At 41.1% G+C, this 24,073-nt stretch overlaps 1 protein-coding gene across 1 annotated transcript; it reads right to left on the minus strand.

Moving 5' to 3' along the window:
- Positions 1–516: 516 nt before the first annotated feature.
- On the minus strand, positions 517–14,714 carry LOC128751588 (up-regulator of cell proliferation-like). The gene is given in 2 exon segments (XM_053852708.1): positions 517–5,099; positions 14,555–14,714. Coding segments are annotated over 2 exon segments (4,743 nt in total).
- Positions 14,715–24,073: the final 9,359 nt, after the last annotated feature.

The following is a 24,073-nucleotide window of genomic DNA, read 5'->3' on the forward strand; positions in this document are numbered from 1 at the left end:
CTCTGACACTAAATCTACTGTTGTCTGCTATAACCCTATGATATTTCATTGACAAAAACAATCCAGATAACGAAACTGAGTTGAAGTAAGTTGAAAGAAAAACTAAATCAAATTCTGTTTTCAAAATTAGCACAGGTTGGATGCATATCAATACGGTTCCAAAACATGCCAGATGTGGCTAGGTCTTAACATCTTCCCACTAACTTGCATAGCTAACAACTTTAGTATTCAAAGAAAGAAACTCATTGACATCAAGACTTTTTATTGTGTGCTGTTAACAGCGGAAAAAAAACATGTCAATTTTCTTCATGGTGTTGAACACAATTTATCAGCAACTGATTATTTTGTAAAGAACTCTCCAGAGATGGAAAGGACAAAAAAGACAAGGCCAATTAATTTCATAGGTATTTCGAGTTTTAAAAATAAAACCCAAACAATTCAGTAATTTACTGAGGTAATTACTTCATCTGAGATTGTCACAATAAGAACTAAGTAGTTCAGAGATTTGCCAGGGAACTAATGGTCTTCTTCACTGATGTTGAAGGCCTCTCTCAGGCCCTTCAGAGCTTTTTCCTTTGTGATTTCTTTCCAGAGTTCTGGAATGTTGGCTGGTTTGGCGTCGAACTCTTGAGCCAGTTGTTGGTTGTATTTGACAAGAAGATGCTTCCAATAGTCAGATGCTTGTATGCTGGCATCTGGTGGGATGTGCCAGTCTGGATAATACTCTGCATATTGTGTGAAAGGAACAATCTCTTGTTTGGTCTCTTCTGCGCTAAATTTAAGGTCAGTCGTCATGTCTGTGCAGAGGGCTTCCACTAATATTTGACTCTCTTTGTCACGGTATCTTCCAAAAGCTTGAGGTCGATGGATGGAAGCATGGTGCTTCTCATGATCTTTACCTCCTTCCTCACAGGGAACTTTACAAAACGGACATTGGTGGCCACAACCAAAGACCCTCTTGAACAGCTCATCTTCTGGTTTGACAGGAAGTTGGTTCAGAGTTTCTGTGACGTCCTCAGGTTTTAAGAAATCAGTGTGGAAGGATTCTGTCATCTCACTAAGGGACTCTAAAACCATCTTTCCAAACTGATGACTTGTGCTTTTGATCTGGAACAAGCTTCGTCTGACAGCCTCCTCAGATATTGAGACGTCTTTGATCAGACTCCTGCGGATCCCATCAACAAGCTCTGTGATGTTTTCATTGTCATCTGGTGAGTTTCTCACTGCCTCTTCTATCACTCTTCTGATCTTCTCAACAATTACTTTCAGGTTGTTTCTCCTGAGTTTAAGAAGAGTCTGATTCTCTTGCAGCTTCTGTGAAACATGCTGACGTATCCAATCCTTGACAAACCTTTCATATTCACCACAGTACTTGACCAAAGCCTTGAAGTCATCCTGCAGGAGCAACTCTTTCAGGATGCTGTACTGGAAGAAGGAGCGAGAGCTGAACACTGCGGAGTGTGAACTCGTCAGAACCTCATCCACAATGGTGATTCCCAGTGACCTGTTGATGTAATCCTCCACAGCTGGTTTGATACAAAGGGTGACAAAGTACTCTGCTTTGCGCTGGCAGTCGTCCCTCTCTCTGTACAAGTCCAGGAAGTCCTGAAACCACTGCTCCTTCTGCTTTTCCAGCTGCAGTCTTGGATCAGTATCTGACAAGAATCTCTTGTGCATCTGTTGGAACTTCCTCGCAGCGATTCCACAAATATGAAGTTTCAGCTCAAATCCAAACTGTTTGTTTGTCTTGTGACGATTGTAACTCTCTTCAAGAGATTGATCAACTTCCTGCAGCAGCTCTCTCATGAATGAATCACTGTAGTCCTGATTTGTTTGGAATTTATCAGCAATGAACTTTTCTGAATGCTCAATCACCTTATTTGTAAACACCTGGGGCTCATCACTCCACGGTTGTTGACCTTTCTTGAAGTTTGAGTCAATGTGTTCATTTCTGACCTGGAACTGGCCTCGACCATGTTGACTCAGATCTACAACGCGAGAGAATAATTCATTCACATTCTGACGGCAAAGATTTCATTCAGATCAAATGTTTCTTTCCTTCTGTTGAGGCACATTTTCAGTGGCTGAAGTCCACATTTTATCAAACTCAGTCCTCAGTTCTTCATCAGACAACGTGTGGTCTCGAACGTTCGACAGAAGCTTCATCACCTCCTGCTCCATCATCTTCCTGGATTCACCCTCAATTTTTTGAACTTTTATGGATGCCTTCTTCCGCTCCAGTGCAGAGTCTAGGTTTGTGTTGACTTCAGACTTGATCTCAATTGAAAGACTTGTGATGCTGTTTGAGAAGTCAGACTTGTATTTTTCAATCAGTTTCACATGTCGGTCTTTTCTTTTGTAGTAGCCATTTAGCTTCTCTCTCATCTTGGTCTCTTGTGATTTAATGCTGTCGATGAGCTCTGATTTCTTTGACCTCACTAAAGCAGACAAGTCTGAGTCATGATCAGCATTTTGGATTTCTAACTCTGCCTCTCCACTCTGGGAGAGAATCTCTTTCCTGAACTCCCATTCCCACTGGCTGAACTCTTTAGACAGGTCGTCATAGGCCTGAGCCACCAGGATGTTTCTGAAGCTGAAGATGAAGTCTTCATATTTCACTGCTCTCCACAGACTTGTGATCCATTCAATGAACTCTGGAATTGTTGAGAGTTCTCTGTCCTGGTTGTGTTTAACACTCTCCAGAAGCTTGTTCTTGAAATCTGCCACAGCTTCACTGTAACCTGTGTTGACAGGTGCCATTGGTGGGGTTCCATGCCAGAGTCCTGGGATGTACCAGTTGTTGGTGTCCACGTTGTAATCCAGCACATCAGTGAAGGACTGAACAGCAGGCTTCTTCTCCATTTCAGCAGCAAGCTGAGTCATTTCATTCAGGTGGTCCAACAAACGGTTTCTTCCTGCTGTGTTCTTTCCATGAGCTGCAACACCTGCTACATTCTGGTGCACAAAATGACAAATGGGCTTTTTACGAATTTCTTTCATCCTCAAAGAGGCGTGAATGAAAATCTGAAGAACAAGTTTCATCTCAGTAGCGTTCTCCATGGCAAGGTTGATGATGGTGATGTCACTCAGGCCGATGACAAAGGTTGCCAGTTGGTTGTCGTGCTCATAACTGTCATCAAGCTGAGCTAACTCAGGAGATTTCAGACCCTCTGTGTCGATAAGAAGGATGAAGTCAAAGCCACATTGCATGTCCTCTCCAACCTTCAGAAAGAGCATGTAGGCTCCTCTTGTGCAGCGCCCACTGCTGACAGGAAATCTAACTCCAAACATGGTGTTCAGAAGTGTGGACTTTCCGCTGCTTTGAACTCCCAACACAGTCAGCACCAACAGTCGGCTTCTCCCTCCAACCTTCTGGTGCAGCTCCATCAGCACATGTGAGATCCATCTCTGAGGGATGTTGGAGGCTTCTCCATCCAGGAGCTCTAATGGATAACCATCCAGCAGCAGGTCTGCAGCCAGACCTGGAAGCTTCTCAAGGTTTTGGAGAGGCGAGGAAAACTCAAAAATCAGCCCCATTTCTCTCATGTAATGCTCCAGTCCCAATGAACTGTCAACTAACTTCTGATCCAACTCTGCAACAACTGCTGCATCTTTTCTTTTGCGTTGCTCTTTGAACTGTTTCCGTAGCTCAGTTAACACGTGTTGTGAATGAGTGTTGAACAAGAACTGCATCCATCTCAGAAAACAGTCTCTTTGTTCTTTATCACTGGATAATAATGTTTCAATGAACATGGTGACTCCTCTGGAGAGCTTTTTTCTTGCTTGTGCTTCCTGAAGCTTCTGTTTTTCTGCTCTGATCTCACATTTACGATGTTCAATTCCAACATCAGCTGTAACTTTGATGCGACATTCCTCTCTTTCTAATCGAGCGAGTGATTTCCACTCTTTTCCTTGCAGAGGAAGTTGTTGGTTCTTGAACTCTGGAATACTTCTAGCATCACCAAAGATCTTCTTTGCTGTCTCTTTTTGGTCAATAGTTTGTTTTTCATCCACACACAGACCCAAGTTAACAGCAGTGTCACACATGTTCTCAACACTGATGTGGTTTAAATCAGTTACCAAAGTCTTGATGGTTTCACAGAGTTTCTTTGAAATCCTAGATACATTTGAATCTTTCATGATGACTTTGTTTTTTGGCAGCTTCAGTTCTTCAAGTATTTTATTGATTGATTTTTTGTTTTCACGACTGTTCACGACAAGGAATATTTTAGATTTTAGATATTCCACTGATCTGAGAGTTAGGTTTTCAGCCTCTTCCACTCTGTCCAGGAAAACAAACACAGCAGTGGACACCTCCATGAGGAAAGTGAATTGTGTTTGGGACTCTGAGATGTCTCCTCGCAGGTTTGCAAATGCAACTGGATTGGAGAAAACATCAAGATTTTCTCTTCCACTGGGGAGAAACCAACCAACCTCAACCAGACCAGCAGATATTTTCCTCTCCACTTCTCCTCCCTCCATCTCTCTGTGGATGAACATGTTGTGACTCTGCTGGCCACGACTCAGGACTTGATTTAAAATCTGAGATTTGGATAAGGAGCAGTTTTTCAGCCTCACAAAGGAAATGAGAGGAATTCCTTCCTGGACGATGTAGTTCTCCTTGAACCCTCTCGACTCTGACAAACCATGTGGCTGCCACTCTTTTATGATTCCTCTCAGAGCCCAAAGCATGAGTGTGCACTGGCTGTTCTCAGTGGGTGGTAACAAGAGAGGAAGAGGAAACTGACACATTGACATTTTGAGGGCCATTTCCTGCTGCAAACAGCTGTCAGCACAGAGGAACAGAGCAACTATGAGGTCCAGAGGATGAACACCATCATCAGCAGTGACCTCATCTTCATCATCTTCATCTACATCATTGTATATATCTTCCTCTGCGTTGTTCATCAATGTCATAAAGCTTCTGCACTCAACATTGAGTTTGAATAGCTTTGTGAGAAAGTGGAATGGAATTTGGTTCAGAGCCAAAGCTTCATTGTCATGACTGCTGGTCTTCTTGATTTCCAGGAGAGACTGGAGTCTAAGCTTGTTGGGATAGTATTGATCCAGTGCAAGTTTGGAAATGACGTTCAGCAGAACTGTAAAAAAAAAATCTGTTAGATATTAAGTCAAACAAATGGTAGATTCTCATATGTCAAAGGAGAACACATTCTAACATCAGTGACCACACAATCGTCCATTCGTTCATTTGTCTGAATTTGTTTTTTTTGCAGAAACATGGGCCACTGGACTACATACAATCACCTGAATGATTTGCTGCTTCTTACTCACTAAATTACTATGATGAACAAGTGGAATCAGGAGACTGAACAGATGAGTCAAAGCCATGGATATCTTTTTATTTTATTTTTTTACATTGGTAAGGTAAATATCGATTGAGCTAATATAATGATGAGAAGAAAGTGAGCCAGGTTATGTGTCTAGCAAATTACTAGTTATTTTTTGTGCAGATGCTTCATGAGTCGATGGTCTTGGGTTGTTGAAAATCCAAATTCTAGGAATTGAGGTTGGTGGTATTAATGTTCTTTTGGCAAGGCTAAATGTCTTTGCAATTAATGTGAACTCAAGAACCAGTGGAGTGTGTCAAGTCTTGTGTGGAGTATTGACATGGTGAAAAAATTCCCAATCTCGACTTTGTTTTTTATTTTCGTCTTCAGGTCCAGCTCCTCTTCATGATGGTCTGTCCTGTCATGTGTGCAAAAACTCTTCAATTTACGCTTGTCTCCGAGTCTTCTGTCGACCAGTACTCATTGCACCTGGGTCCAACTTCAAGCATCCATGACATGTCCTTCATCATGATGTTGCTTTGTTGTGAAGTTTGTGGTTTACAGAGGAAGTTTAGAGAGCTATCACAGTGGGCTTCATTCTGCCTCCAGCACAGCTCTGAACCACCCACTTCCTTATTAGATCGAGACAAAGCTGTGTCTATCTGCTTAGATCAGATATGTGATGCTTGATTCAAGTTAGTTCAACCTTTATAACGGCTTCCCTCCACTGGCTTCCTGTCCGCGTAGACAGTGTCCAAGCAAGTACAAACATTCTTCACTGTTCTTTTAATCAACAATATGTGAACATTGTTGAAAAAATGCTATATAAATTATGCTTTATTATTGATCTCAATTAACATGTTTTGTGTGTGCGCATGATCAACCCACATTCAAATAGGTCAAATATATGGTCAAATATCATTTTAAAAGACACTCAAATCACTTGATTACTTTTACTTTGAGTGGTTGTAAAGTGGCTTTGTATCCATCCACCTTGAATGCAAAGTATGTCAACATACAAATCCAACTACCTGATTCATTGATAAGCTGAAGAGTTGCATATTGACTGCACTTTTTTTTTTTTTATAGACAACCGGAATTATTTTCAGTTCAATCCACATATGTGGAAACTACCTCCATCTGAGCGTCGTAGAATTAACATGTAAACAATCAACACTTAACCCCAGAATTATTCATATCCCTGTTCACCTTTGATTTGACATAATATATGTGGGCAGGTATGGAACAGTCATGTTATGTGAGGTAACACTATACAAAGAGTTAAATTAAACTTCAACAACAAAGCCACAATGTCCAAAATTATTAATACCCCAGTGACACTAAGACCGATAGCCACAGGATATTCAAACAAACCGTCGTCTCTGAGTTTGCATTTTGTTCTTTAACCAGTTTACGGACTATAAAAGTTGACTTGCTTCTCACATTTCAGTCATTTTCAAGTCAACACAAGACTTGCCTTGTCAAAGACCAAAGAGCTTAGTGAGGAGATGAGAACATGTATTGTAAAAGTTAAAAAGGAAGAAAAGGGCACAATAAACTGCCAAACAATTTTAGGTGCAAGTAGCAACGGTACAAAGCATCATCTGAAAGGACCAAAAATTTCACACCATCAAAGATTTAGTGTCAATAGTGTCACCTCAGCTTGCCATAAAGATCAAGCGTGTTGAAAACAATCCAAGGACTACTAAGGCTGTTCTGAAGGAACTGAGTTCGAGTGGTGTGACTCTATCAAGGCACTCCAGTGGACACTGCACCAAAATGGACTCTATGGACATTAACCAAGAAAGACCCCCCTGCTTCAACTAAAGCATGTAAAAGCGCCGTCTGACCTTTGCAAAGATACGCTTCTTTTTGTGGTCAGATGAAACAAAAATGGAGCTTTTTGGATATAGACATGTGCCACATAGATGTGTGCCAAAGGTGGAAATGGTTCCAGGACAATGATGTTAATGTTGTGAAGTGACAGGGGTGACCGCATGGAAACCTTCCAACCTCAAAGATATGAAAACATTTGCAAAGAGGGAATGCTCCAAAATTCCTGCTGATACTTGCAAAAAGCTTGGGAGCAATATTCTAAACAACGTTTGGAGGGCTCTGATTATATATATATATATATATATATATATATATATATATATATATATATATATATATATATATATATATATAGTTTGCCACTGAGCAATGAGACTGGTTATGAGTAATTTTGGACAGTGTGATTTTTTTCTTGAATCTTCTTGAAGATGTTAATTTACACTTTCTACCTTAAATAAATTGGTTATGGCTTCAGTCTTTCTTGTGAGTCCTATTTATGTAAAATCTGAAGTGATATACTGAGGTGCAACTGAAAAAGGGATCCTTTGTTTTTGACAAGAGTATGAATTATTGTATATTTGTGTATATTTGGTATTGACGGTGGTTAAAATAGCTGGTATTGTTGTTGCTGTATGATGGTATAGATTGGCTGACCATTTTTGGTGTAACATGTGTAACTGTGCAATCTCTAATTTTTTTTCACCACCATTACAAAAAGAAATACACTGAAACATCACATTGCATAATTTTTTTTTTAGTATGATCGGATGATATTGAAGAAGTGTACCATCATCTTTAGTTTTCGATGCCATGTCCCCTTCCTCTGCGTTGTTCAAACCATTAGGACCTGAAATCAACAATGAAGATCAGTTAGTTTTTTGACGCCCACGATTGAAATGGACAAAGTTATACCAATGGCCTTCCTGAGAAATCAACTCTGAAAGTCATCTCTGTTCTTGAGCATGAGTCTGTGACAGCGTCTGACAGCGTTTTGAAAGACAGTGTTGCAGACACCGAGATTCTCTCCTTTTCCTCCCAAGAGTGATTCGAACAATGGCCAGAATGTCTTGACAACCCACTATTTTCATTTAATGTTGCCTATCTAAGGAGATACTGGAGTCTGAACCCGCTCACAGCAAGATGATGGAACAGTGCCAGAATTTTTTTTTTTTTTTTTTAACAGAAGATCAGGTAAATTCATGGCTAATAGAATCAATGCCTAGTTGTGTTCATAGCTGTGTCCATTATTTGTAATTTACATCGTTTGCTGTGAGTTTAACCAAATTGTTGGAAATAATCTCAAAAAAAGGCGTTTTCGAAACAAATGATCGGCACAGTTTTTGCCTATTTGAGCTCTTCCAGTCCAAAACAGGGAAGGTTGGGCAGCCGTTGTCAGACATTTCTACACAGACCAAGGTTTGTTCAGTGAGTCTTGACAATGAATGAGTTTTTCATATGTTACAATGTCGAATAGGAGAGAAAAAAATACATTAGCCAATTTTGTCTTTTAAATTGGAATTACTTTGTTCAAATTAGATATTTGTTCTCAGAATAAATTATTGGCCTGCTTTAACTTTAATTGGCCAAATTCATTGGCCTGTTTGAAGGGGACATAATGTAAGCATTTAATTCATCATTTTTATTTTCTGTTCTTGGCTTTGGAGGCAACACCTGTTCGAATCAGAATCAGAATCAGAATTTAATTTATTGCCATGGTCAGTGGGGAGCCCACCAACTAGGAAAGTGCTTTGGAATAAAGTGCACTCCTCTGAGGTAAGAGTAGCCTCTGCATCAGATTTGGAATTGGAGGTAATTCCATTTGTTTGTTTTAATCCAGCTGTATGTATTCTGCATCTGTACGTATTTGACATCTTATGTCATATGTCTAATTCCTGTGCGCTCTCTTGTGCTAGCTCACCTCTCATTTTATTCAGCAAGTATTTTTGGGGTTAGGCAACAAGGAACTCAAACCAAGATTGTCGTCAATGAAAAAACAGCTTTTGTCCTTAACACCAAATAACTAACTTTATCTGGTTTCCTTGATGTCTGTGTTTCATTGTTTTAATAACTTTAAGAATATATCATATATGCTGTGACTGCCTTATTCTTTTATCCTGTTCAGCTGGTGAGTTAAAAAAAAAAAAAAGTTTTTTTTTTTTTTTTTTTTTTTTTTTTTTTAAATTATCCTTATTCAAGAATTTACTTCAAATATATTGAAACAGGAGCAGAGCAGGACACATTTTACTGTGTAATATGTGGCAAACTTGAAATCATTCTAGTTTGATCCAGACTATGATCTTATCAGTCTTATATACATGTGAACTTTTTTCGTCAAAGGTTGCAATTTTACAACAGGTACAACGTTTTATACTTACAGAGGCATGGTTAGATTCATTTCCAAATAAAATATATTGTGAAATGTAACTATTATTCCAATTAGCAAATTATTTTCAACAGTGTATAAATAACGCCATTCATTTTTTTAATTACTTTGGTCTCAGTCAAATCCTATTAAAATTTTAAGTTCACACGACTTAACATTTTCAATTTTAACAATAAGTAAAAAACTTGCATTTTACTAATGCAATCTGTTTCTACAACAGCTACACAAATTTTGGTGTACTGTGCACATTTTCTCAAAACAATAGAACCCCAAAAAACAAAGTTACTCTGTACAGCTTTCCCCTTGCACAGGCACAACAGACATTTTGGGGGTTGGTGCTCAAGCCAGAAAAAGGCTACATTGAAAACATATTATTACTGTCATTGTCACAGAAATATTCTAATATTCTACTTCGTCTAGTTCTACAAATATATACGGTATTATCCATGCAGTGCAGTGGGTAATATTCAAACCTTTTGTTGTGTGATGACCTGGATATCTAAGCTCTCTCACAAACATTTAAGAATGTTGCTGCTCGACAGAACATTGAACTGTCACCGAAAAACGAATCAGTCATTGAGGGTTCGGACAAATACCATGCAGCCCACCAAGGAAAGTACTGTATATATATATATATATATATATATATATATATATATATATATATATATATATATATATATATATATATATATATATATATATATATATTGGAATAGAACACATTCATGTATATGTATATATATATACATGAATGTGTTCTATTCCAAACATGGATTAAACAAATTATCATTATACATTGCGCATCAAACAAAATTTAAACACGATATTTACAGCAAGTAACTAATCTTACCATGGGTAAAGGATGAGGAGACAACTTCTGCTTAATCAAAATGAGAGAGTGGTGAGACTTCCCTTCCACTGACCTGCCTCTTTAAAGGTCTTTCAAGACCTGTTAGTTGTTATCATTCTCATAGGTATGAATCATGTTAATTATTGATGTTGGTAGCAATCTTTATTCATCATATTCACAACAACAAAGGTTCATATTTATCATTATTGATTAGAACTCTCACCTTTGTTCAGACATGTCAACAGTGAACACCCAGTCAGGTAACTTTAGGACCAGAATGCAGTTCCTGATTTGTTTCTTGGAATCATTTACCCGAATTTACAGAAGGGAGTTATTTCATTTCACCTCCATTTCGGAATAATGCAGTTTACATTCTGTCCTGGTGATGGGGGCATTGAACAATGTTTGAGTCATCATTTTACATGTGTCAAATGCCTTTTCTATTCTATTATGAAATGTGTTCATCCCTGATCTTTGGCAAGTTGATTTCATCCCCCTCTCGTCTTTGTGCATGAACCCAATTTCGCAGTTGCAGCATTATTTGGTGAGCATTTAGCATGGCTAGGGTTCCTCCAAGTATTCTCAGGGATGAAACCCTGAGGTCCACCAGAAGCATGGCCACCAATGCATTAAGCGCACAACTGAGCTTGTGCAGGAGTGCTATTACTGACCAGGAATGACAGCAGATTTGAGATGTTGAGTTCGAAAATGTGAACATAGCCATGTGGCCAATGACAATGCAGGCCGAATGAGACAGAGAAGTGAACATTGACTTCAGTGTCTTGGAACCCTCCTGTAATGGGTAAAGAATGTAGTGGTTCTTACCAATGTCTTCATAAATATATAGTGGGTCTCCCCCAGCAGCCTTCCCCTTCCCAATGTGCAGTTCTTGAGTTCTGTAGTTGTGTCTTCGACTTTGCTCATGTTTAGAGATGTTTTTTTTTTAAACACCTACACTGTGGCCCCCTCTTCACAGCTGCCTAGTTTGGGATTTGCATTTTTCTTCCTCCTGCTTCCTCCTGTTCTCCATTTCTCATCTGTAATTGCTACTCCTGGCCCCCCCTGTCTTTGTATGTCAACCGAATGGGAGTCAAGTCCAATTCACACATGTGGATCTGCTGCTGTCAGACAGTGCCTGTGATAGAATTTCATCCATTTTCATTAATTTTATTTACAAGTACAAAAACCTGCTTGTTTAAGACCTGTTTAGATTAATTACGAGTTACTTGTCTATGTGGATGTCTAGATTGTTCGCAAAGGTCAAAATTTAAGATGAAAATAAATGCCTCCGAAATATCTCCCTATGCCATTCTGTGGAATCCTGTGAATAGATTATGGAATAAGTGATTCACTTTTCTCTGAATCCAAAATAAAGACCAGTCCATAAAGTAGGTTCATGATTTGAGGCAGCTAAGCCCAATGCTATATCTGTTCAATTGTGCAGGTCCGGCATGTGTGTCTCCCAGAACACTGAGGTGTGCCGCAGGAAAATTGTGCTCAGGAACGGGAGGGCAGTGCAGCGCAGCGGTCCGGTACTTGTGATGTGTGTGAATGTTTGATAACAACTGACAGACAGATTTGCTTAAATGAATAACACTGCACTTTGCATTATCTGTTTTCACTGCTGTGATGGGGCTGCAGCACAGCTTTCTGCATGAGGAGAGCGATGATTTTTCCCAAGTTCCTGATGATCACCAGACTATTCATTGGTCATTTCTGATGTCTGGATCTGTACTTCAATGATGAAAACCTTCATCTCTCTCAGTGTGTTCAAGGTGTTGTGAGAGCAGGGTGGATCAGTCAAGACGCTCCGTATTACGCAGCTTGTCTCTGCTATTTCCTTGTAAAATAAACATGGCAAGACTCTTTCATGTTTAGTTTTGGCTGTGAAACACCACATTCTGTTACAGCCATGGCGGAACTACGTCACCACTTCATATCTGAGGTGAGGACAATTCGTATTACTAAGAATTGACAGAAATAAGGTGGTCAATGGTAGTAAATAGGTTGCCGCGCGGCTCATGAAGACTTCCCTTAGACGTGCTTCATCATGGGTCATGAACCAGCTATTTTGAGCAGTGTGCCGTCAGCTGAGGCGCAGAGATGCAGTGCTGCACAGCAGGGGGTAAATTGGACTCAGGCCACCCGAGACAGAATCCATAGTGTGAAAAGCCTGTGACAGAGTGATTGCACATAAGTCCAGGGACACTAGCTGACACTCAGAGGGAGGAATTTTACAGTATGATGGCGACAGGTGGGACAGATTTCCTATGGTGCTCTGTGGTGTATCATGGTGTAATCAGCCTGGTGCTGAATGAACTCCGTTGCTTAATCATGACATTATGGAGTGGGTTGGACACACAGTCCAGGATGTCCTTCACTTTGTGAAACATTCTCTCAAGGATGGAGGTCACAAGAGGGGCAGGGGTAGAGTTGCAGGGTTGGTGTTTACTGAATGACAGAAGACAAGGCCATGGGGAGGCGGTGTGAGGACATGAAAGGCTGTGGGGTGGGGGCGTGAGTGGACGAGGTGGTGATAGAGGACAGGAGGCAGAGGTGTTGTTGGAGATGTTAGCAAGCAGTGGCGAAATATCAAATCTGATAAAGAACCGATTTTGTTTGTTTGTCTGCTTCACACTGCCCTCTGCTCTCCTGTTGTCGGAAGGCCCAAGACCAGTGATGGTCTTCAGCCCTCTCTAGACTTCTTTGATGTTGTTTCAACATTCATGTGAACAAATACTGCTCATTTCACTTGCATCAACTTGTGTGTGAGGTGTCTGTACTTGGTATGCTTTCAGTTCATGTGTCTTGTTGCCTCCTGTCCTGGCTGAAATTTCGAAGCTTCAATATGAAGGGCATTCTGCTGCTCCGATCGGAAACATTTTTCCAAATACCCAACGGTATGCGCCAGAAACGGTAGCTGTCCGGTTCCTCATCCTCCCGATCTACGTCCTCCTGATAGAGACTTTTCCTCTCCGGTGGTGTCTTCTCATGATAAGATCCTGACACCTTGGTGGTTCCACTGGCAAGTCATTCACAAGCAGTAAAAGGTTTCACATCACTTCACAGCGAGGAACTCCAGTTTGCCAGAGTGAAGGTGATATTTTTTCTCGGCAGGAGTGAGTGTCCTGGACCCATTAGCAATAACACAGAGTTGGTTCCCTTGCTGTTGGTACAGGACAGCACCCAAACCTTTGTTAGATGAGTCAGTGTGGACAGCAATTCAAAATCGGAATAAGCCAGAATTGGGGGACTTATTTACATGTCAACCAGACGAGACACGACAGCCCTGTGTTCTTCTTTCCAGTGAGCAGGTGTTTTGGATGTAATCCTAAACCTCCTGGTCCAACGGTTTTGGAACTGTGTGGTAAGATGCCTGAAAGGGGGTTTCATGCCGTACATGGATATGGAGCTGTAAACTGGGGATACAACCAATATCTGTGTCATCTCTCGCAAATACATCAGACTCTTCATACAACATGTCTCACGCCAGCTTCTGTTGCTCCTCTTCTAGATGTGACTCATCAACAGGGGCAAGTCATTTCGGTGTGTCACTGTCAACATTGGACATGACCGCACATGTGGCAGCAGATGTGTTTACAGACTAATCTTTTTCTGCGTTGCCACAGATTGGTAAAAGTTCCTCACCGTCCTCCAATATGCCCAGCACTGATCTCTTTGGGAAGTAAATGTCACGTCTGCCCACATTCTGGACAGGGATCTTGACCCACCAAGAGTCGGGAGTGGCTCTCGACCATCAGGATTGACACTCTCAGGATTGGGTTGGAATAGCATTGGGCCCCCTCTTGGGTAGCCTCTAATTCTACACTTGACCTCCACTAATGCCCGCTCTGGTCTGACAGGTGACATATTGCAAAAAGTTTGAGAAAATCTTGTCCATAGTGACGTGATTAAAGTCACCCGAGATGGCAATAAATGCACTTGGGTGTTTAGTCTGCAGCCGGGCTATCACGGTGAGAAGGACGTCACTCGCTGATTTCGGGCTGGCGGAGGGAGGAATATAAACAGTGACGATGACCACATGGGAAAACTCGCGTGGCAGACAATATGAGTGCAGACTAACACCACATAGTTCAATGTATCGGCTGTATATCTGCTCCTTAATGATGATGTGCGTAGTGTTACACCACCGGTTGTTGACGAGAACGGCAAGCCCCCATCCTTTCCGCTTACCACTCTCGGTGCTGTTCCTGTCAGCCTGGACACTCATGAAGCCATCGATGGAGACGTTGTCATCGGGAATATCCTGGTGCAGTCGTGTTTTTGTAACACACATTAAACTACACTCCTGGTACTCAGTCTGACTCCTGTCTAATGCTGTTAGCTCCTCCATTTCGCCAGCAAGCAACCTCACGTTGCCCCTGGTAACGGAGGGGAGACACGGCTTGAATCTCTTCTTCTCCGTAAGCCTCTGTTTTTTCATCCTCATTCTTCTCTGCTGGTTCATGTTTTCCTCTCCAGCCTTGCTATGTCCTCCTCCTCCAGAATATCAGGATGTCTGGTCACAATAGTTGTGTTCAACCACTGTTCAGTCAGCTAAGCCCGGGTGTAAACAATACAGCCATGGCTCCGCTGTGCCCAACACAGTAAAAGAGTGCCGTACGAACAGAAAAACTCTCTCCAACAGCACGTTGGGAGCGGGCACAACTTCACGGACTAGTTGTGAATATTGCATGAATAATGTAATAATGCAAAAAGTACTTAGTAACAACAGAAAAATAAGAAAACAAAGAGAAAGGAGCAGGAGCGTGCATAACAGGCAGCACACATGTTAGTGCATGTGCTCTCAGATGCTGTCACATCATGGCAGGACAAGCCAAGTGTACAAAATCATGTATTTGCAGCCAAATGTCTACATGTGACAATTGTACTGCACTCCATGGCAAAATGTGAGTCTCTGCTAGTTGTCCCATAGTCGAGATTCAAATCAATAGGTGGCACAGCCTTTTCTGTCAGGACTCAGAGGAGACCCAAACACCATAAAACTCAGTTTTATTGGCTTGGATTAATGTATATCCTCCAAACATGTTCTTAGTTCACCAGAATTTAGCCTAGTTAGAGATCTATGCTCACTTTATTACAGTCGTGGGGGGGGGCAAGCCAGTTTCTTCTTACGCTGGTCCCAAGCCCGGATAAATGCAGAGGGTTGTGTCAGAAAGGGTGTCCAACATAAAAACTTGCCAAAACAAAAGATCAGAATCAGAATACAATTTATTGCTATGGTCAGTGGGGGCCCCAACTAGGAAAGTGCTTCAAAATAAAGTGCTGTTAATAAATGAATTAAACTAAACTAAACTAAACTACCTTAAACTAAAAAAAATAACCCACAAACAACAAAGGCTGATCACAAATTGAACAGTCTGATGGCTGAGGGGAAGCAGCTGTTGCTGTGACGGGAGGTTCTGGTCTGGATGGACCGTAGCCTCCTGCCAGAGGGAAGAGGAACAAACAGTCCATGACCAGGGTGAGAAGGGTCGAAGGCTCTGATCCCACCTGCACGTCTCTGGGTCCTGGAGACATACAGGTCCTGAAGAGGTGGCAGGCTGCAACCATCACCTTCTCAGCAGAACCTACGATGCGCTGCAGTCTGCTCTTGTCCCTGGAGGTGGCGCTGTTGTACCAGACGGTGATGGAGGAGGTGAGGATGGACTGGATGATGGCTGTGTAGAACTCCACCAGCTACTTCGTTGGCAGTCATAGTTTTCGTAGCTGCCTCGGGAAGAACGTTCTCTGCTGGGCCTTCCTGATGAGGGACCTGATGGTTGGCTCCCATTTGAGGTCCTCAGTGATGGTGGTTCCCAGGAAGCAGAAGGAGTCCACATTAGGAATGGGTGAACCAGCCAACATGAGAGGGGATGGAGGAGCTGTGACTCTCCTGAAGTCCATGACCATCTCCACTGTCTTCTGGGCGTTGAGCTCCAGGTTGTTGTGGCTGCACCAGGACAACAGCCGCTCCACCTCCCTCCTGTAAGCCGACTCATCTCCATCTGAGATGAGCCCGATGATGGTGGTGTCATCCGCAAACTTGGTCAGCTTCACGGACTGGTGGCTGGAGGTGCAGCAGTTAGTGTAAGGAGAGAAGAGCCATGGAGAGAGAACACAGCCCTGAGGAGACCTGATGTTGAGGGTCAGAGTGTCGGAGACAGCCGCACAAGATGACTCCGGCTGGTCAGGAAGTCTGTCATCCATCTGCAGAGGGAGTCAGGCACGTTGAGCTGGTGAAGCTTGTCTTCAAGCAGAGCTGGAAGAATTATGTTAAAGGCAGAGCTGAAGTCTACAAACGGGATCCTGGCATAGGTTCCTGGGCAGTCCAGATGCTGCAGAAGGAAATGGGCCTGGTTCACTGCATTGTCCACAGATCTGTTGGCTCTGTAGGCAAACTGCAATGAGTCCAGCGCGATCCCTTTTGTTGAAGGCGAACGAGCCTCAGTCTCTTCCGCCCAACCAAAAGATGAACTAACTCAGAAACTGACACATATGGAGTCATAGCCCTGATCTCAACTGATCTTGTGTGTAAGAACAAGCAGATGCTCCATCAAAACACAAAAATAAACAAAATAACACACACGGTATTTCCAGGCCAGCCTTCATCGGCACCATCTTGAAACAAACAGATGCCGCCATAAAGATGCAGATCAGACAAATAAATCTCATATCAGATCGGTCAAGGCCCGAGTTAACAACGACCGCCATCAGTGCTGTTAACCAGCAGGGTGCTGATGGAAATGGGACTACTGTAGGTCGAAGACAGAGGAGAAGAGGGGGGAGGCGTGCCAACAGACAGAGGGAGAAGAGGAAAGACAAGAGAATAGGTTTGAGTGTAGGGACTATGACAGTGAAAGCTAGAGCGTTGGCTGACATGATGCAGAGGAGGAAGGTGGATGTTCTATGTGTTCACTTCGCTTCTTAATTGATGCGCTGCGTACAACTCGGTGAAGATTATTTGATATGATACAGACATTGAAATGGAGCAGAGTGAAGAACAGTTCTTGTGATGTTTGCATGTTTGCCCCTTATGCGCTCTTTCTCTAATTTGGATCAGTGGCTCTGTGTAACTGTGTGAACTGTGTGTTTTTGTGAGTGTGTGTTTAATTCTTGTGTGTTGCTAACCTTCAGATACTTTTCATCTTTATAGTCTCTTCTGCAGAGGAATCTAGCAGTTCCAGGTTTTTCATTTTCCAAATTTTCCCTCCCACTACTGCAGTGTCCATGTGTCTCAGTGTGGTTCCAGCATGAGGCTGGTAGAAGTTCCCTCTTCTTCTCTGCTCCTCCTCATCAGGAGTTAGTTACAACAGTCTCTGTAGATGACCCAGTTGCAGTCCATTTCTGACTTAAAACATGACCAGCAGTGTTTGTGTCTCTTCTATCTCAGGTGACTTCAGTACTCTAATTTAGTACGTTTTGGCAAACAGTACATTGGTATGAGCCCTGTAATAGTCTTCCTCTGTAGCAGAAGCAGTGGTGTCATGTTTTGGTAGGTATTTCGCCACTCCTCAACTCCATAGACTATCTACTGAATCGTCAATATTGCAGATACATTGTAATGAATGGCATTTTGTGGAATCATTTTGAGAACCATGAATAAAACAAAGAAGTGGGATCCAATATATTGACCACTATGGCAGTGATGGAGCACCTTTCGAGTACAGCACACCTCAATTTCTGACTTTGCCTTTTCAACATAAAATGACCTAAGAGTAACCAACGTTGCATGTACAAATTGAATAAATTGCAAGACTTGTCGGTACCATTTCAGACCATCATGCAAATGGACAAATCACCGTCATTGGCATAATGCTTTCCCCATAAACCTAACAATCTAAAACTAATGGCGAAACTTAACCTTTACTCTGAACCAAACTAAAATGCAATCATAATAACCTAATTATTTTGTAGTTTTAAACCTCAAAGTGAGGCTTGACAAAGTGGGAACCGACCAAAATGCCCTCACTATGCAAAAATGTTCTCACTTTGTTGATGAGAAAATCATACAGGTTCTCACAAAGATAGAAGTACAAGAACAAGCACACATGCACACACATACACAATAGGACTGTTCGTGACCTGGAACACATTTATGGTCATTGCACGTCAACAAATCATGTTGTATGAATGCAGTATGGTCATAATCAGTGCATTCAGATTACCAAGAAAGGTCTAATATGAGGAGTTGGGTGAAAGGTAATCGGATAGATAAGGTATCAGAGGTGCCATTCATCAGAGTCACTTTTGACCAACAGGGAAACCAATCAAGGCAAATATCCTGGGAGAAAAAAACTAAAATGTTTGTATGACGAGTTAATGTCATATACAATACGGGCTATGACAATACTGAAGTAGCCAGTGACATGGCAGAATGAGCTAAAAGATTAAATTTTATTTATAAAAGAACCCTTTAAAACTCAGTGGAAGGTCTGTTGTTAAATAAACCATATATTTTTTCGACCATTCGGCACCGTGTCTTGGTTGGATCGTTCACTTTTTTGATCACTTTTCTTTGTTTGCAAGGTAAAAGAGTTGAGAGAAAAAAGTCTAGTTGCCTATATTTTACAAATATTGTCTTCAAGCATTTATGTTGAAGTTGCTACCAGTCAGAGGCAAACACAAACACAGAAGACTGATGTGGTGTGATTCAGTTCCACGTTGATTGAGATATAAGGAGGAAATGTGCGTGGATCCATGTGTGCACACAGATTTGTGCATCAAAATGTATTTGTGTTTAGACTGGTTACTTCATTTGAGCCTACACTATATTTCAGCATGAAATACATAAAATATTCAACTCTTTACCATGAGGCCCCTGGTCCTTTTCTTGGGATGGCAGAAATCAATGATTTTTATGAACCAGAATTCTTGGTGGGGCAATAGAACCAGAGCCTGCTGTACTTGGTTAAGAGTCAAATATGGCTTGCTTGAATTTGAAGACCTTGTTCCTTCATGGTGTGTTTCTTCGTCAGGCTTATGATGGCTAAGGTGTGCTGGTCGTTGGGGCACTTCAGATCTATTAGGTTTGATGTTTTTTGTGTGTAATCCTGACCTCTGCACACCCTTTAAAGGCTAGGGAGGTTACTGCCAACAGATAATTGATTTATAAGATGCTGCCTATTTCTGATCTAATGTGTAATTCTTCAACAGCTATGTCTGTTTGTATTGTGGCATGTTGAAATTTATTTATTTATTTATTTTTTCTTTCTAGTCCGAGAATGGGAGATTGATAGCCATTGGATAATATATAATCAATAATCATAAAAATAATGATAATTATCATTATTGAAGAAATGACAAAAATTTATCATGATATATGTTTTTGTCTATGTTGCCCATTGCTACACTGCAGTGAGAAAGAAACACGTTTCAAGATTCAAGATGTTTATTTGTCACACGCACAATACACAATACACTGTACAGTGCAATGTGAAATTCTTTGTGTCCCTGCTCCAACCAAAAAGTTTTTAAATATACAGTGCAGCTTTACACAAAATAAAACAAAATAGTACTAAGTACTAACAATGAAGATCTTAGACACAAAGTAAAAAGGTAAGTGTACAAAGCAAAATATCAGTGTGCAAGTGAGCATTCAAGTTTGAAAGAAAGGAGTCTGTTACAGAGACAGAGTGTACGGTCAGTGCTCCTCATTTAGAATGCAGATGGCCTGAGGGAAGAAGCTTCTTCCCGTCCTCTCAGTGTTGATTCTCAGGTGAAGGAACTGGCGGCCTCATGGCAACAATGGGATGAGAGATTGTCCGGGGTGGAAGGCCTGGCTGAGGAGTTTCTGGGATCTTGACCTGCATCATTTGGTGTAAATTTCCTGCAGGTCAGAAAGAGTTGTTTTAATAGTCCTCGTGGCTTAGCAGACTACTCTCTTGAGGGCAGAGAAGTCCTGTTTGGTGCACCTGCACATCCAGATGGTTAAGCTCCCAGTCAAGATACTTTCTGTGGTTGACCTTGATTCAAGGTTGCACCTTGATAGGGTGCCTAAAGTTCAGAAGGCGTCTGATGATAAACATGCTGTCTGGCCTTCTGTACAGTTTGGTTGATGTGGTGTGTCCATGAGAGGTCCTGTGACAAGGTCACGCTGAGGTATTTAAAACTGTCCACATTCTTCACCTCGGACTCCCCGATGCAGAGCAGACAGATGTCTTGTTTTTCCTCTCTGTAGTTGGAGATATTGAAAGGTTGAATATTGTTGTGAACATCGACATACAGCGTGCTGCTCCAGTCGCTACCGTGAACGTGTTCCCTCACCCTCTCGATCCTGCTCACTCACATTTAATTGGCATATTTTAGTTTCTCTCGCAATTTTTGTGGGACCTCTCATGGCTATCACCCTTTCCCCAGCCTCTCCCCCTAAATCTAAACATCCAAAACACATGGATAACCTGAACCATGACTCTGAACCAAAGTGAAACCCTGTTCGAATCATTTCAAAGCCTTTGACCTCCATTTCAGGCTTAAAACGGCTTTTGAGGCAAACTAGGCCTCAGGCCTAACAAAGCCATATGTTCTCACAAGGTGTTTTTCCCGGAATTGGTGCTCAGAAGAATGCATGAACCAATCACACACACACGCACAAGTGACCTTGAACACATTTATGTCCATTGTGTAAAGATTAATGATGTTGTATGAATGCAATATATCTAATCAATGCTTTCAGATTTCTCCGGAAGGTCTAATTACTGGTCGGAACTCTTGAGGATGAATGGTAATCTGTTAGATAAGATATCATTGGTGCAATTCCTAAGAGTCACATTAGGTCAACAGTTAGCCTGGAAAACAACCAAAGCAGATCAGCAGATTTAAAAAAGCAAACGTGTTTGCTTTTTTAAATCTTAGAGTTAATGTGCCACACATACATTTGAAAGAATGGGCGCTAGGGCTGCATGATTTGTAAAAAAATAACTGATGTTGTGATTTATTTTACATTGTGATATATATATAGCAATATTAACACAATTTAACACATCTAACAAAGATTCTCCGACCCCTGGTACGAAAAGTCAACACCATAGTTAAGGTACCGTCAACACAGCTGACAGAAACACACAACCAAATGGACTGTGTGTTAGTTCCTGGATTCCAACGGCTAACAGTTAACACCACAGATGACAGATTCCATAGGATAACTCTCTCTCTCACTCACTCTGCAGCTGCTTGCGGTTAGTGGGAGTCCTCTAGTTCATCACTGACTCTGTCTTGGCTGAGTCTGGAAGTAAACACCCCACCCTCTCCCAAACTGTCCTGTTTGATGTAGAACCCCCATTTCTCTGCCCTGCATAAAAGCTTGTTCTCCAGCAGCCTCTGAAGCACCAGCCGCACGTCATCTAGTAAGGCTGAGCAGGCCTTGCAGTTAGCTGCACAGTGCTGCAGGTGCAAGCAGGCCCAGGAAGCATTGTTTGTGAACGTAGATTGAAATGAAAAAATCATCAATTCATTCATTCCTCATATAGTTTTATCCCCGTTTGAAATGTACACTTCTTTTGTTTTATGTAGAAACATTATACCTTCTTTCAAAATTATTAGACCTTCTTTCAAAATTATTAGATTTGCAATTAATTTGTTATCCTCAGACCCAGTAGGTGAAAATAAATCTAAAAATTATTGTCTTTCTCTCCCCTCTGCAGTTTAGAAAATACTGTATGTGAGGCTTTTTTTCTCCATTTATTTTCCAGAAGTTGATGTGATGATTTATTCATTTATTAATTTATTTATTTTTATTGTATTGTATCCCAATGGAGCATGCACTGTCATCCCACATTTAAGTAATTATTAGACATACCAGATGTGTTTCATAGTGCAGTTTGAGATTGGATTTTTACACTTCAGATATCAAAGATACATACAGTATCTGAAGAGTTGAAAGTGCAAGATAAAATCATTTGACTGCAGATGTTGACACGTTGTAGATAGAGCGATGAAGATTTGTTAATGGTTAAGTGAAGTGATAGTGAAGTGACCTCACGGCCAAGTTATTAGTTCCAAGTCATCATTAATATTCAATGTGCCAAGGGTCAGGTAGTGAAGCTGTTTTACTGAGGGTGTGCCTTTGAGCAAATTCCCTTATCTGAATAAAGGAACTGGTCTTCACTGCAGAAAATAACTGGAGACTGCAGTCTGGTGATCACGGATAGAAGGTAAGAGTTGCTGGTTTTCACATATGATTATGATTATGATTATGATAATGACTACAGTCATTGTTATAACATTGATTACCATGTCATTAAAAGAACTAAAGTAAATTGTTGATTACATTGAAGTATAATAACAGAATGAGAAATAACTGTGACGTGTCGTACTCAGGGACACAAAAACGCCAGGCACTAGATCAACTCCGCAACCTCTCACTCACAGACTGAGCATTCTACCATCTAAGCTGTGCCGCCCATATAATATTAATAACTATTGTTATAATAATTTATAGTTATTTAATTATCATGTATTTTGTCACTTTCCACTCAGGAGGACAATCTATAGTTTACACATTATTCCCACCAAGTTGGCTTTACTACCACGATACACCCACTGTGAACCAACCATTGTGCAATGTCGCAATCCTCGTGAACTTGGGAATCAAGCTGGTCTAAAAAAAGGGGAATTTGGCCAGAGGTCTTTAATTTTCAAATATGGAGTTTTGAATACAAAACAATGTATTTAAATGCTTTCTCCAAACCTATGTCAGTCACAATGAGTTCATCTATTTTAAAGGCACGTTGAGTAGAAAATTGTAGTCATGATGAAAAACAAAGATTGTGTTTGTTCTGGAATGTCCTCCTTCTTGTGGTTGCCATTGAGGCTTGAAAGAATTGTATGTTGAGGCACTTGATATCAACAAACTTGTAACAACTTCACTAACTGAATGCCTCTTTAGTGCAACTTGCTTTTAAGCCACCATAGATTGAGGTTGGTGAAATGAAGAATATGTTTCTTTTACATGTAAAACAGTTATCATTTTCTCACCTTGATCACCTCAACACCATGCTGTGTGTAGTCTACCAATGCCTTGTTCTCCTTTGTTTCTATCTCTGCCCATGCAACACTGGTGCATACTCAGGAATGCCTTCCCATCCTATTTGCCTGAAGATGCACGTTTTGGGACACCATGTGCATAAGAAAGAAATGGTGTGTCAGAATGATTGCGCACAGGAAGGTCTGTTGGAGCGTGCACATCATGGCTCCGGTGATCTTGGTATCTTGGTTGCTTGAGGTTTCTGCATTCAGGTTACAACAGTTTGAAGGATTTGTGAGCGGTGGGGACGCATCTCACCCGGTCCATCATAATCTCATGCCTGTGAATATGCACTATTATTATCAACAGTAGTTGAGTTGTGGTCATTTTTTTCACCAAAAAAAAGTGAAGAGGTCTATGTTCCTGTTAAAGTATTAAAGTGCCCCATTTTTCCTTGAGGTCTCTGTATATCTACAAATTTCAGTTAGATATTTCAATGACAACAACAATAATGATGATCACTCAAAATCTACCAGAGTACCAACTACTGGTACTGGTAATGTGATGTCCACATTGTGGTTATCAGGTGATTGGAAAGTACAGTGATAACTTGTATTACCGTCTTCTACTTTATATACTGCATGCCCTCGGTGAGTTGATCCTGCACGTCAGACTAGAAGGTTTATAATCTCAAAAACATATTTTGCAGACATATATTAAACATTATATATCATATACAGTGCCTATCA

Source organism: Synchiropus splendidus, chromosome 1 (assembly GCF_027744825.2).
Source record: "Synchiropus splendidus isolate RoL2022-P1 chromosome 1, RoL_Sspl_1.0, whole genome shotgun sequence".
In the NCBI taxonomy this organism is placed as follows: domain Eukaryota; kingdom Metazoa; phylum Chordata; class Actinopteri; order Syngnathiformes; family Callionymidae; genus Synchiropus; species Synchiropus splendidus.